The sequence below is a fragment of the Carettochelys insculpta genome, chromosome 6 (assembly GCF_033958435.1).
Source record: "Carettochelys insculpta isolate YL-2023 chromosome 6, ASM3395843v1, whole genome shotgun sequence".
In the NCBI taxonomy this organism is placed as follows: domain Eukaryota; kingdom Metazoa; phylum Chordata; order Testudines; family Carettochelyidae; genus Carettochelys; species Carettochelys insculpta.
The window spans coordinates 61,680,969-61,694,304 of record NC_134142.1 but is presented as its reverse complement, the minus strand read 5'-3'; the positions used below and the strand labels follow the sequence as shown (position 1 = coordinate 61,694,304).

General features: G+C 46.9%; 1 protein-coding gene across 1 annotated transcript in view; it reads right to left on the bottom strand.

Annotated features, from left to right (window-relative positions):
- Positions 1-13,336, bottom strand: part of NUSAP1 (nucleolar and spindle associated protein 1) — a 39,249-nt gene that overhangs the window by 14,311 nt on the left and 11,602 nt on the right. Inside the window, exons 4-5 of the mRNA XM_074997025.1 lie at positions 10,791-10,968; positions 1,576-1,674 (exon numbers count right to left, since the gene is read on the bottom strand). Of these exons, the coding sequence (XP_074853126.1) occupies positions 1,576-1,674; positions 10,791-10,968 (277 nt within the window). The remainder of the gene's footprint in view (positions 1-1,575; positions 1,675-10,790; positions 10,969-13,336) is intronic.

The window sequence follows — 13,336 nt, the reverse complement described above, 5'->3', positions numbered from 1 at the left end:
GTGGCGCATTGGGCTCTTCAGCGTTTCAGAGGGGTCTGAAGTTTCAGCCATGATAACAGCTGGAGGTCTAAGCACCTTTGAAATGCTGGGCCAGTGGGCAATTGCCCTCTTTGCTCTGTCAGCAGGCTAGGCTATCATGAAAGTTCAGAGAGTAGCAGGATATCCTGAGCCTCCCCCAACCCCTGCTATCTGCACAGCATTCACATACCCCACACATCCAGCCCCTGTATTCAACAGTAGCAGCATTTCCTCAGAATGGTTTGCTCTGTGTCCTGGAGCAGAGCAGCACAGTACACAGGCTATTAGAAACAGAACTCTGAAATGGGACATGTGCACCACTGCAGGACAGCCAGCCAATTCAAAAGTTTAAACTGCAGCAAGGGAGGTTTAGGTTGGACATTAGGAAAAAGTTCCTAACTGTCAGGGTGGTCAAACAGTGGAATAAATTGCCAAGGGAGGTTGTGGAATCTCCATCTCTGGAGATATTTAAGAACAGGTTAGATAAATGTCTATCAGGGATGGTCTAGACCATGGGCGTCCAGCATTTTGGCTTGCCTGGGCCGCATTGAGTGAAGAGGAATTGTCTTGGGCCGCATATAAAATATAATATAGTTAATGTATATAAATCACATAATAATGTTAAAAGTTTACGATCTTGTGGGGCCGCATTACTAGCTGTCCAGGGCTGCATGCGGCCCGCGGGTTGGACACGCCTGGTGTAGACAGTACTTGGTCCTACCATGAGGGCAGGGGCTGGACACGATGACCTCTCACAGTCCCTTCCAGTCCTAACATTCTATGAAAACAATTAGAGTGCTGACTGCAGGGACTATGGGCCACTTCCAAAGGCCAGTCACACCACAGCAAACAACTCAAGTGTCCATACTGGCATCCTAGCGCTGTAGCCACTGCTCAGCCAGCTCTATGCTTCTAGTCAGGATGGTTTACCTAGAGTGCAGCTACTGCAGAGTTAGTGCACACCAAGTGCCTCGCCAGTGTGGACACCTTAGGAGTGGATTTACGGTGCTGTAACTTGTCAGTGTAGACTTGGTGGTCATGTTTAAAAACAAGGCAACCACGTCATCTGTCTGCAGCCTTGACTATTCCTAAATGAATGGCAAAAATCATTATTTCTTCAGTTACTAGGTTTCTCTTTTAGGGCAGATCATTATCTTCAAGAAAAAAATATAGCTCATCGTCAGACAAGAAATACTAGATTAAAATACACCCCTTACATATGCAAATGCTTTTCATCCAGAATGATTTCAAAGCACCTGACAAACTTCTTTTAAAAAAAAAAAAACCAAAACCACCAGGTGAAGTCATTTATCTACTACCAGCACACAACAGGCTCAAGGAGAAACCCAGGTAGACATCTACCACACTCGAAGACCTCAGAGCCATGATAATTGCTTTAGGAAAAAGAAAAATGTTTTCCCCAACCTAGCCCCATGTGATTTCAAACTTGAAAAAATAAATAAATAAAATATTGGTTTCATTTAGCAATAACACGGAAGTCTCCAGTCATATATGGACAATAAGTCTATTTTTGAGATGCTTTTAAAACAAACTTACTTGGGGTAATGGGTTTCGTTCCTGTTTTTCCGGTTTTAGACATATGGTTTACATATCGAGGGATCTTCCCAGCTTGAGGATGGGTTGTGAGAGTGCCATCTGGTACAATCAAATGGAAGAAGATTTTTAGAACTACTGGGAAGTTAGCTTAATACCACTAAAACAAGTTATTCTTTTCATGAAGCTCTGGAAGTTAATATGGAAAAGGGGGACTCACTTCCTTTAAGTTGGGGTTCAAGTATGAGAAGTAAAAATGGAATTGTCGAGGCCCACATTTGAAGTTTCTCAAAGGTTTCCATATTAAAAGGTATACACAAGTAACAGGATGTCTTTGCCAACTGGAAGCTCAGTGTGGGATCAGAAATCAAAGCTAAATTATTCCCTTCTCAAACACCACCACCACCAGCAAAGGTTCTGCAGGCAAACTTCTGCTCTGGATGGCAACTCAATTACCTGTAAAAAGTGCAATCACATTGGCTCTAAATACAATGTAATTTGTTAATTATGCATAAAAGAGGAACAAAACCCAACTCATTTTCTCTTAGGTGTGTTGGCTCTGCAGTAGTAATACTACAGGTTGAACCGGTCGTCTGGCACCCTCAGGACCTGACCAGCGCTGGAGAAGAGAATTTGCTGGATGACAGGATGTCAATGTTTTCTAGCACATTACCATGCTTCCACTGCTTACTGGTCTCTTAGAAGACATTTAGGGGATAAATTACAGCTAAATAACAGCACAGAACACAGAGGCAGGACTAGTGGCTGTAAACTAAGTTTACGGGACCACTGGAAACTCAGCCACACCTGCATTAAGTGGCCACTAGGCTAACTAAAATTATGCTGGATTATGGATGTTGCTGGATGAGACAATGACAAACTAGAGAGGTTCAATCTGCAATAATAAAAGCTTTCACAACTGTAGTAAGCACAAACATCCAAATACACAAGGGAGTTTAAAACACAGGGTGATACTTACTTTGAATCGTGAGAATTAAAAAGACGGTACCTGTTCCGTAACTGGTGCTCTTTGAGATGTGTTGCTCATGTCCATTCCAAGTTGGGTGTGTGCTGGCGCATGTTCAGTCACCAAAAGCTTTTTGCCCTAGAGTCGGTGCCAATATGGCAACCAATATATGCACCGCCTGACCCCACCCTCTCTCTCAGTTCCTTCTTGCTGGCTACTCTGACAGCAAGGAAGGTAGGAGGGTTTTGGAATGGACATGAGCAACACATCTCGAAGAACACCAGTTACAGAACAAAGTAACAGGATTTTTTTCTCCAAGTGATTGCTCAAGTCCCTTCCAAGTTGGGTGAATACAAGCCAATGCCTAGGAGGTTGAGTCAGAGGCCTGAAAGGACTGCAGGACAGCCCTGCCCACCGCAGCATCTTCCCTTGTGTGCTGCATCAAAGCATAATGTGCTGTAAAGGTATTAATTGAAGACCAGATGGCTGCCCTACAGATGTCCTGGATAGGCACCTGTGCCCAATGTGCCACAGAAGACACCCATGTTTTCATGGAGTGTGCCCTAACCAGTGGAGGGGGGACCTTCACGAACTTGTAACACTCTTTGATGCACATCACTATCCAGGAGGAAATCCGCTGGAGCTGACTGGAAGGCGCTTCATCCTATCAGCAACTGCCACAAAGAGTTGCCGTGTTCTTCTAAAGGGCCTAGTCTTATCCATATAGGAAGCCAGTGTCCTTCTAACATCCTAGGTATGCAAACATTGCTCCCTTGCGGGGGCATGGGGCTTAGGGTAAAATACGAGTAGGAAAAGGTCTTGGTTAACATGAAATGCGGAGACCACCTTAGGTAAAAAATGCAGGGTGAGGTTTCAGCCTAACCTTATCCTTGTGGAACACTGTGTACAAGAGGTCCACTGAAAGTGCCCTCAACTTGCATACTCCACTAGATGAGGCGATTGCCACCAAAAATGCTGTTTTGTAATTCAAACAGCAGGGAGCCAGGAGTTCAAAGAGGGCCCCCATAAGCTCGGCTAACACCAAACTAAGATCCCACAGGGGCAGTGGTGCCCAAACCTGGGGTTTGATTCTTTCTAAACCTTTCAGAAAACTTTTTACTACAGGGTCTGAGTATGCAGAAGACGTTCCATGACCCAGCTGAAAGGCTGAGATAGCACCTAAGTCCACCCAAACCTAGGAGAGGAGAGGGACAAGCCCAGACCCCATAGGTAATCTAAAAATCATTGGGCTGGGGGCTTGTGAGGGAGACAGCCCTCTGAGACACCTGCACTGAAAACCTTTTCCTCCTAGCCAAATAAGTCACCCTCGTGGAAGGTTTTCTACTACTTAACAATACTTTCTTTATGGGATCTGAACAGGCCACCTCCCAGTCCCTCAGCCATGGAATATCCACACTGTAAAGTACAGTGACTGGAAATTGGGATGTTGCAGTCTCCCCTCCTGCTGCCTCAGCAGGTCTGGCCAGATCGGCAATGTCATCGGCTTGCAGACTGACAGGTGCAGGAGGGTCGAGGACCAGTGCTGACAGGCCCATGCTGGTGCCACAATGATACTCAATGCCCCTTCTGAGCGGATCTCGAAGAGGACCCTGTGAACTAGTGGAATCAGAGGGAACGCATACATCAGCCTGCCTCACCAGGGGACACTGCAGGCGTCTGCCTAGAACCCTGGGCTCTGATTGCGGTAGGAGCAAAATGTCCTGCATTTTGCATCGAGGTGTGAGGCGAACAGGTCCACCTGGTGATACTCCCACCTCTGGGAAATATAGTGAACCACCTCTGGGCGGAGACACCACTTGTGATCTGTAAAGGACCTGCTGAGCTGGTCTGCCAGTGAAGTGCGTATGCCTGGCAGGTACAGGGCCTGCAGCACGCTGCTGTGCTGTATGCAGAAATCCCAGAGCACAACGACCTTGTGACACAGGGGAGAGGAGAGCACAGCCCGTTTGTTGGTGTAGTACATTGCTGTTGTGTTGTCTGTACTGGCTGACACACAATGTCCTGCCAGATTGGCCTTGAAAGTCTCACATGCTAATCTGATGGCCCTGAGCTCCCTCACATTTATGTGGAGCCGAAGGTGCGAGATGCTCCAAAGAGCCTGGGTTTGTAGCTGACCCAGGTGTGCTCCCCACCCCCACTCCAAAGCATCTGTTACTAGGGAAAGTGAGGGCTGCTGAGGGGCGAAGGGGACTCCTGTGAGTATGAACCATTCGTCCAGGGTCGATAAAGTCCGTGTCGGCACCGTAAGCACCAAATCTAAACTGGTCTCTTACAGGGCGATATGCCGATGACAGCCATAGCTGCCGAGGGCGCATCCTCAACCTGGTGTGCCGTACCACGAAGGTGCACACTGCCATGTGACCCAGCAACGCAGGCAGCACCTGGCCGTTGTGGTGGGGACTGCCAGGATGTCTCAGATGACAGCCCCCGTGGACCTGAACCTGTCCTCAAGCTGGAATGGCCTGGCACACCTGCCATCCAGCTGGGCTCCTACAAACTCTATTAACTGAGATGGGACCAAAACCGACTTATTTCACTCATCAAGAGACCAACGCTTACTAAAGTTTGGCGGATCAACTGTACCTGCTGAAGCACCTGCTCCCTAGAACAACCCTTGACCAGCCAGTGGTCCAGGTACGGGAAGAGCTGCACCCCTTGCCTGCGCAGGCGTACACTGCTACTACTGCCATACATTTGGTAAAGACCTTGGGGCTGCAGACAGACCAAAAGGCAGCACTGTGAACTGATAATGGCTCCCATCTGCCATGAACCTGAGAAACCTCCTATGAAGCGGGTAGAGTGAAATATGGAAATATGTATCCTGTAAGTTGAGAGCCACGAACCAATCCCCCTGCTCCAGCATCAGGAGTATGAGACCTAGGAATATCATACGCATCTTTATCTTTCTTACAAACTTGTTGAGACCTCTTAGGTCCAAAGTGGGGCTTGAGACCCATTCTGGTTTCAGAATTAGGAAATACTGGGAATAAACCCCCCCATCCCCTGAACCTCAAAAGGAACTTCTTCTATGACCACAGAACCCAGGAGGGATTGCAATTCCTGCTGTAACGGGATCTCGTGAGAGGGGTCCCTGAAGATGGAAAGGGAAGGAGGGGGGGTAAGAAGAGAGCTGAATAGCGTATCCCCTCTCTACCGGACACCAGACCCACCAGTCTGTGGAGATGCTGCATCACATATGGTAAAAAGGGGACAGGAAGAACGAAAAAAGTAGGGATGCTGGAGTAGATGAGATCAGCTCAACACTCCCAATCATACCGTCAAAACTGAGACTTGGGCCCCTGTGGGCCCTTTTGATGGTCTTGAGGTTGGTGGCTTGAACGGTGCCTGCCCCTTCTGTTCTGCTTTATACTGCCATCTCTTTGTGGCTGTGGAAACCGTCTTTGTTGAGGACAGGGGGTGGTTAAAACGTCTGTGTTGGTTGGCAGGCGTATGCAGGCCCAAGGAGCAGAGAGTGGCCCTAGAGTCTTTTAGGCTATGCAGTCTTTTCTCTGTCTTGTCTGAAAATAGGGTAGGGCTGTCAAAGGGGAGGTCCTGGATCATCTGCTGGACCTCTTGAGGGAGGCCTGAAACCTGCAATCAAGCCCCCTTGCACATTGCCACTCTGGAAGGCATAACCCTCGTGGCAGCATCCTCAACATCCAGAGCTGCCTGCAGGTCCACCCTTGAAACCAGCTTTGTTCTCCTCCACCACAGATGTGAAGTCCTGCTTAGCTTTGGGTGGTATCATCTCGGCGAACCTATACAGGGCTCTGACTTTGTTATAAGTATACTTGCTAACCAGAGCCTGCTGGTTAGCAATTCTTAGTTGCAACCCTCCCGTTGAATAAACCTTCCTCCCATAGAGGTCTAAGCACTTAGCTTCTCTATTTTTTGGGGAGAAACCCTAGAAACCTTGGCGCTCTCTATGGTTAGCAGCATCCACTACCAAGGAGTCAAGTGGAGTGTGTGTGAACAAATGTTCATTGCCCTGGGATGGGACAAAGTACCATCTCTCATTCCTATGGGCTGTAGGAAGGGCGAAAGCAGGGGTCTGCCAAACCGTTTTAGCCATAGTGGCAATTGTTTTGATTATAGGAAGAGCTAACGTGGTGGGGCCTGAGGAAGACAAACGTCTGTGACAGGGTCCATTTCATCCTGGACCACCTCTGCCTGCACGCCCAAGTTTTGGGCCACTCTTCTGAGGAGTTGTTGAAACACCCTACCCTCCTCCAATATAGGTGAGGCTGATGAGTCCGCCACCGCCTCATCCAGGGAAGAAGAAGATCACTCTTGCGCCTCCATTTGGAGGGGAAGGTCAGTACTGACCTGCTCAGTCGCTTGGCCCCCCATGGGGATTACAGGGAACCCGGTAGGCACCGTAGGCTGAGCTGGCATAAGCACCAGCTGGCCACAGAACCCCACAACAGGTGGCACAAATGTTGACAGTACCGCTCCACGTACTTGAGTCAGTGCCGGTGCCTGGGCTGGTGCCTGCCCCATCAGCACGAGAGCTACAATCACCACCAGCGCCAGCACCAAAGGGGTCCAGTTCTGCTGTGATGGAGCCAATGACAGTGCCAAGGTCGATGCCGATGAGGTAGACGTAGGTGGCTCAACGATGACTGCAGCTTTCTGTCTTTGTTCCGGTGGTGGGGTGCCCACCAACAGCGCTGGTGCTGAGCGTGGGATTGGCGGGGTCACCAACACTGTTAAAGCCACTCCAACACCCTGCCTTCGCCCTGTGCCTCAAGAAATACCCACAGGGTCCAGAAGGGCCACTGCTGAGTCTCCTGTGAAGCTGACGGCCAACCTGTATCATCTCAGTGCCGACTATGGTGCCTGTGACAGTTCTGTTGCGACCGTCTCAAGCTCCTGCTGCACCTGGAGCTCGAGTAGAACAAATCTGACTCCCATGCCGATTCAGAAACAGATGACCACGGCAGGGCCATTGGAGTCAGTGCTGATGTCATGTGCGCTGAGAATGGTGCTGGAGCATAGGGCATCTGAAATTGGCCCACAGTCTGCTAGGTTGGCACCAGAGCACTCGGCACCAAAAATGGTGCCAGTGTCGACATGAGTGCAAGGGTTGGACTAGCTAATGATTTGAACAGAAAAAGCAAGAGCTCCAATGACCAGCAGCACAGCGAGAAGGAACTGAGCAGGGACAGGGGTGGGGGAGGGGAGGGCAGTGCATATAATGGTTGCCATATTGGCGCCACTCCAGGGGGTGCTGCACCGACCCTAAGGCTACTGGCTAAGGCAAGAAGCTTCTGGTGACTGGGCATGCACCAGTGCACACCCAACTCAGAATGGACACGAGCAATCGCTCAAAGAACCACCACACTTCCAAGCAGTGACTAAAGATTTAATCCATGTCTTGAGCTATTTCTTTACCTAACAGTTTGAATTTACACCTACTTTTTAACTGGAGTTCAGTTTGTGAATTGATTTAAAATGAACACAAATTGCTGAATTTGGTAAAGAGATGTTAGGTTAGAGTAGGGTAGCATTTGTACACAGAGTAAGTGCTCAATTATTGCTTATTTCAGTTCTGCCTTGAAGTCAGTATAGAATAGCCCCAAGTTGTGAAAAAGACTCACCAACATGGGTAGGGAAATTAGCAACTTTTTTGAACCCATCAGTGTAAGTTTCTCTGTAGGCTTCTTACAGAACACTTGTTGTGTCACTAGAATGAACCACTGCTCAAAAAGGCAGCAGCAAGAGTAGCTCATGAAACCTCAAACAAGTGCTTACAATCATGGGGTAAGAGGGATACTGCAGATGCTTCTCAATGTAAAAGCTCAGGATATGTCTTCACTAAGTGGAAGATCAACATCGACATGGTAGATCTTCAAGAGTTTGATTTTGCACGTCATGTAGGGATGTGCTAAATCGAACTCAGAAGGCACCTCTTTCGGTGCTGGTACTCCTGATGCTTCCTAGGAGTAAGAAAACAGTGGGACTGCTTGCTCCCACAGTGGAGACTGCACAGATGCCCTAATTAAGGTTTGTTGACTCCAGTTACGTAATTAACGTAGCTGGAGTGGTGTCTCTTAATTTGACCTTCTCCTTTAGTGAAGGCCTGGCCTCAACTTGTTGGGTCAAACAGAAAGCTATCATATATTGTGCATTTCTTCAAAAACTCAGCTGTTTGACTTAGGTGTATTGGACATTAGGGATGTAATACCTGTTTAAAAAAGCTAACCATTTAAGCAAAAATATTTCAACCAGGGTAATTGCTTAATGCTGGTTACTCATAAAATTAACATTTGCCAGTTAACCTTTTATCTCTGTCTGACTTGGGGAAAAATGTTGACGTTAGCTTCCCATAACAGTTTCCTTATGTTCTACTGCACAGCAATTATGCTGCAACTCAGCGACTGTACATATGAATGTGCTTCCTTCCTGGAGCAGCATATGGGACTGTATGGGGCTCAGTACACAGGTTCTCATCCTTTTTGTGGTTCCCCTCCATGCTATTAAAATCTTCCACCTGTGCAGCAACAATTTTTTCCCTCCATATCCAGCAGATTAAAAGCTAGAAGAGACACTGGGGGTAGCAAAGAGGGCCTGACTCCACAGGTGACTCCATAAAGCTAAGTTGGGCAGGCTTCAGCTTCAACCCTGGGCAACAGGGCTTGGGGCTTCAAGCCTTGGGCTCTCTGCCCTGGGCCCCAGGCAAGGCAAGTCTAATTCCAGCCCTGGTCTCTGGCTTATTTTGTTGGACCCCACCTCCCAACCTGCTAACTGACACCCATACTCAGTTAAGAACAGCCGATTCGTTGGACCTAGCATAGCAATAAAGTATCAAACCAGACAGACGTATGTATTTGGGTATTTTTCTCCTCCCCTTTAGGTCAGCTGCACGCGCACGCACGCACGCACAGTTTTTCAGTATCCTATCAAGTTCAGTAGGCAGGGAATAATCAATTTACACTTGTCAAGGTGGGTTTTTTTGTGGTCTAAACTGCCCAACATTTTTCCCCCCCTAGCCTGCAAACATACATATCTGGAAAATATGAGTAAACACCACAACATACTCTTCTCAACTTCTTTTGTCAGGAACAGAACGCCCTCTACAATGATTTAAGAGGCACTGAATTTAAAGCTGACCTTCCCAGGAAGAGAGTTGGGATTGTGCAACCCCCTTTTTTAAAAATATACAAAGGCAGCCTAAAAAGGTAGTGGTTGTTTTTATAGATATTCAGCTTGTTTTTTCACACAAGAAGTTCTGGTTTTGTCTACCCTGAAAGGCTATGGTGACTGGATTTAAAATAGGTACCACTAAAGGTTTATCAACAGCCTGGCCCCAAGTCTCTTCTGTTCTCAACTGCTCACCTTTCACTTGCTTTAAGCTTATGAAGGTTATTTTACTTGTTTTCCATGAAGTAATGTCTGGGAAATGGATACCTTTACTAAAAATTTGATACACTAACCCAGGCACTAAGGCCAAAATAGCTATAGATAGAACACAAAGAGACATGTATTATATATTTATTTTGCCTCTATATAGATCTAATTTATCTAGATGTGGTTTAATGCCCACCCCCTCTCCCAGAACCAGGCATTCCCAACCCCCTCCTACAACTCCCAACCCAATCCCCCACCTCTCTCTCAGAGCCAGGCATCCTCAGCCTCCCTGCTCTAACCCAATCACCGTCCCCTCCTGCAGAGCCAGGCATCCCCCCTACCCCCCTCTAATCCAATGCATGGGACTCACTGGAGCTGCTGCTGCCATACACTTCTCCCTCTTAGCACTAGGGGTGTGTGTGTGTACAGAGTAACGGTAAGCACTCCTGGCACGTGGCTCTGAGGAGAAGCTGCATCTCATTGCTCAAAGAACCACAGGTTGGCCACCCCTGCACTAACCTATTTAGTTAAGGGCATGCCCAGATTCCCCCACTTCCCCAAAAAGGCCTTCACCAAAACTATGGTGACATTCCCAATGGGGGGGGGGGAAAAAAAAAAAAAAAAAAAAAAAAAAAAGCAGAACAGCCATCTTCTCCTAACCTTCAAGGCTTACAATTCATAAAGAAACCATGTGCACAAGCCCAATTTTAACGGATTCTTCAGATATCTTCAGGTGAAACATGGGACAATGATCTAGGTAACAGATCACGAGACCACAAGGACACTCCACAGTATTTGTCCAGACATAGAACTTTTGATGTTTATTTTTTGAAGTACTGTAAATACCCCCAATTAAGAACTATGTGCAGTTTCTACTTACTTTCAACTCCACTTCTTTTAACAGAAACAATCTTCTCCCTTTGCTGGCTTTGCATGGGATGTATTGCTGGGTCCGCAGGTGCTTTGTTCTTATTTACAGGTTTCTCATTTTGGCATTCTTTCAATTGCTTACTGTCCCCATCCTGGTGTACTTCATTTTCTGTCATTTCAGAATAATTCTGGAATTCAAAGATGTTTAAGTTAGTTTTGTTCAGGATGTTCTGCCTCTTCTTTAGGGCAAGGTCTACAGCAGAAAAAAGTTTGCCGGTATAGGTATGCTGTTAAACCCTAGGCTGCATCTACACTTGCATTCCTCTTTCGAAAGAGGTATACAATTGAGGTAAATCGAAAATGCAAACAATGCGTAAATTTGCATACATGGCACCTCATTTGCATATTCTAATATCAAAATAAGAAAGCCAGTGTAGATGCTGCTCTTTTGAAAGTAAACCCCATCTTCAAAAGAATCCATTAAATAAAGAGGAGGAGTCTTTCGAAGATGGGGTTACTTTCAAAAGAGATCATCTACACTGGCTTTCTTCTTTTGAAAGAAGTTTTTGAAATTAGAATATGCAAATGAGGCATCAAATATGCAATGCTATACCTCATTTGCATGCCTCTTTCACAAGAGGAATGCAAGTGTAGACGCACCCTAGTAGCATAGATATCGCTTATACCAGCAAACAAAATAGTTTTTCCCCTCCCGATAGCTTGTATTTGGCAATAAAATAAGCACTAAAGATGAAGACACTTTGTTGACACAGTAACTTCATCTACACTAGGAGTTTTGCTGGTATGTGTTGCACTCCCTCACCCATTACAACACACAACAAAAAGCCCAGACATTCTTATTGTCATAGTTCTGGGTTTAACTGCACTTTTACCACTAGTGATTCCCTCAGGAGCGTACCGTTAGGTGTTAAACTGGGAAGCTACTCTTCCTCTTCCACCCTGCTCAAGGTTTAGGGGTGCAATCCCTCTGCAATTAACTGTGCTTGTCCCAGCAGCTATGACTTTAGTTCAATACTTGCAGGTCTCCTCTTGCAGAAGGAATGACAGTAAGTGACCAACCAGCTTTTGCAAAGCACAGTACATTTGTTTAGGTCAAGGGCATTACAGAAAAGGACCCAAACAGGATCCGTCACCTGCAGGAGATCTTGGGAGGTCTATAAGTTTGTCAGTTCTCTGTTCCATTTGCGTGAGTCTCTCTACGAGTCAGATCAGGCTGATTCTTTACACAGTTTTTGGGCCTAGGTCTCTCAGGCCTCCTAAACCAGGTAAAACAAATTAATTTTACTTCTATGTAGAGAAGCCTCAAAGGGCTGGGTTCTGCGTAACTAGTACTGGAAACTTGCATTGAACTTCCACACCTGACTAATTCCACATTCTAATGCAAGCCCACCCTGGGAACCAGGAACACAGATACACACACCACTTACTGATACTGTAGTCCCTCGAGTTATGCGAGGGTTGCGTTCTCCCGCACCCTCACATAACTAGAATTTTGCATAAGTTGGGGATGGGGGGTAGCTTCTTCCCAGCGGAACACATTCTGCAGCCAGAAAAGCAGCAAGAGCAACTGAAGCTCCTTTGGCAAGGTAAATCCTAGATGGGGGGGCAGTTGGGGAGGGTTAAGCCTGTCGGTGGGTTGGGGCCATGGGCGGGGGTCAGGGTTGAACCAGAGATACGCATGGGGGTTGGGGGCAGAGTTAAATCAGGGCCACAGGGGTTGAGTTATGGCTGCGGGCAGCAGTACTGAGTTGCACTGAACTTGCGTTTCGAGGGTTTACTGTACAATGGTTTTATCATAGGGGCTCTCAAACTGCAATCCCTTCCCAACAACAGAAATTGCTACATGAACCAAGCTGGGGGGAAGAGACGGACGACAGAGATCCAAGCCTAAGCCTGCCTCCACACAGCCATCTTGAGTTCCACTGCCCAGTCCTGAGCAAGCTCCAGATTCAGTCTGGAGCCTGGCAAATTTAACACCAGCCATGGTAACCCTATTAAAACAAGGTCCTGATCCACAGTTTGAGAACCACTAGGATATCAATAGCTCATGTGCCCATAGCATCTAATATCGTCACATAAATTGGGTTCTAAAGTTAAGTCTACACTAGGCATAGTAAGTTGATCACAGATATACAATTCTGGCTACAGCAATTGTGTAGCTAGAACTGACATATCTATGATAGGCTAACTTGGCTGTCTCTGCTGGGGAAGATTGATGGGAGAGAGTTTCTCCCGTCAACCTCCCTTACTCCTGACATCTCATGAGGCGTACAGGGGTCAACTGACCCCTGAGAAGTCAATTTTGCACATCCATACCATATGCATGAAATCGAACCCTGGAAGATCGACCCGTTCAGGGTCGATCTTCAAGGGTAGTGTAGACGTAGCTTAAGATCTCACATCTGTCATAGCTACACTGGCAAAGTTTTATATTAGCTAGCCTAATATGCTAATCTGTCACTTTACAAACAAGCCATTCTCCTTCTCCACTCCTCCTCCCCTTTAAAAAAAAAAAAAAAAAAAAAAAGTCTCACG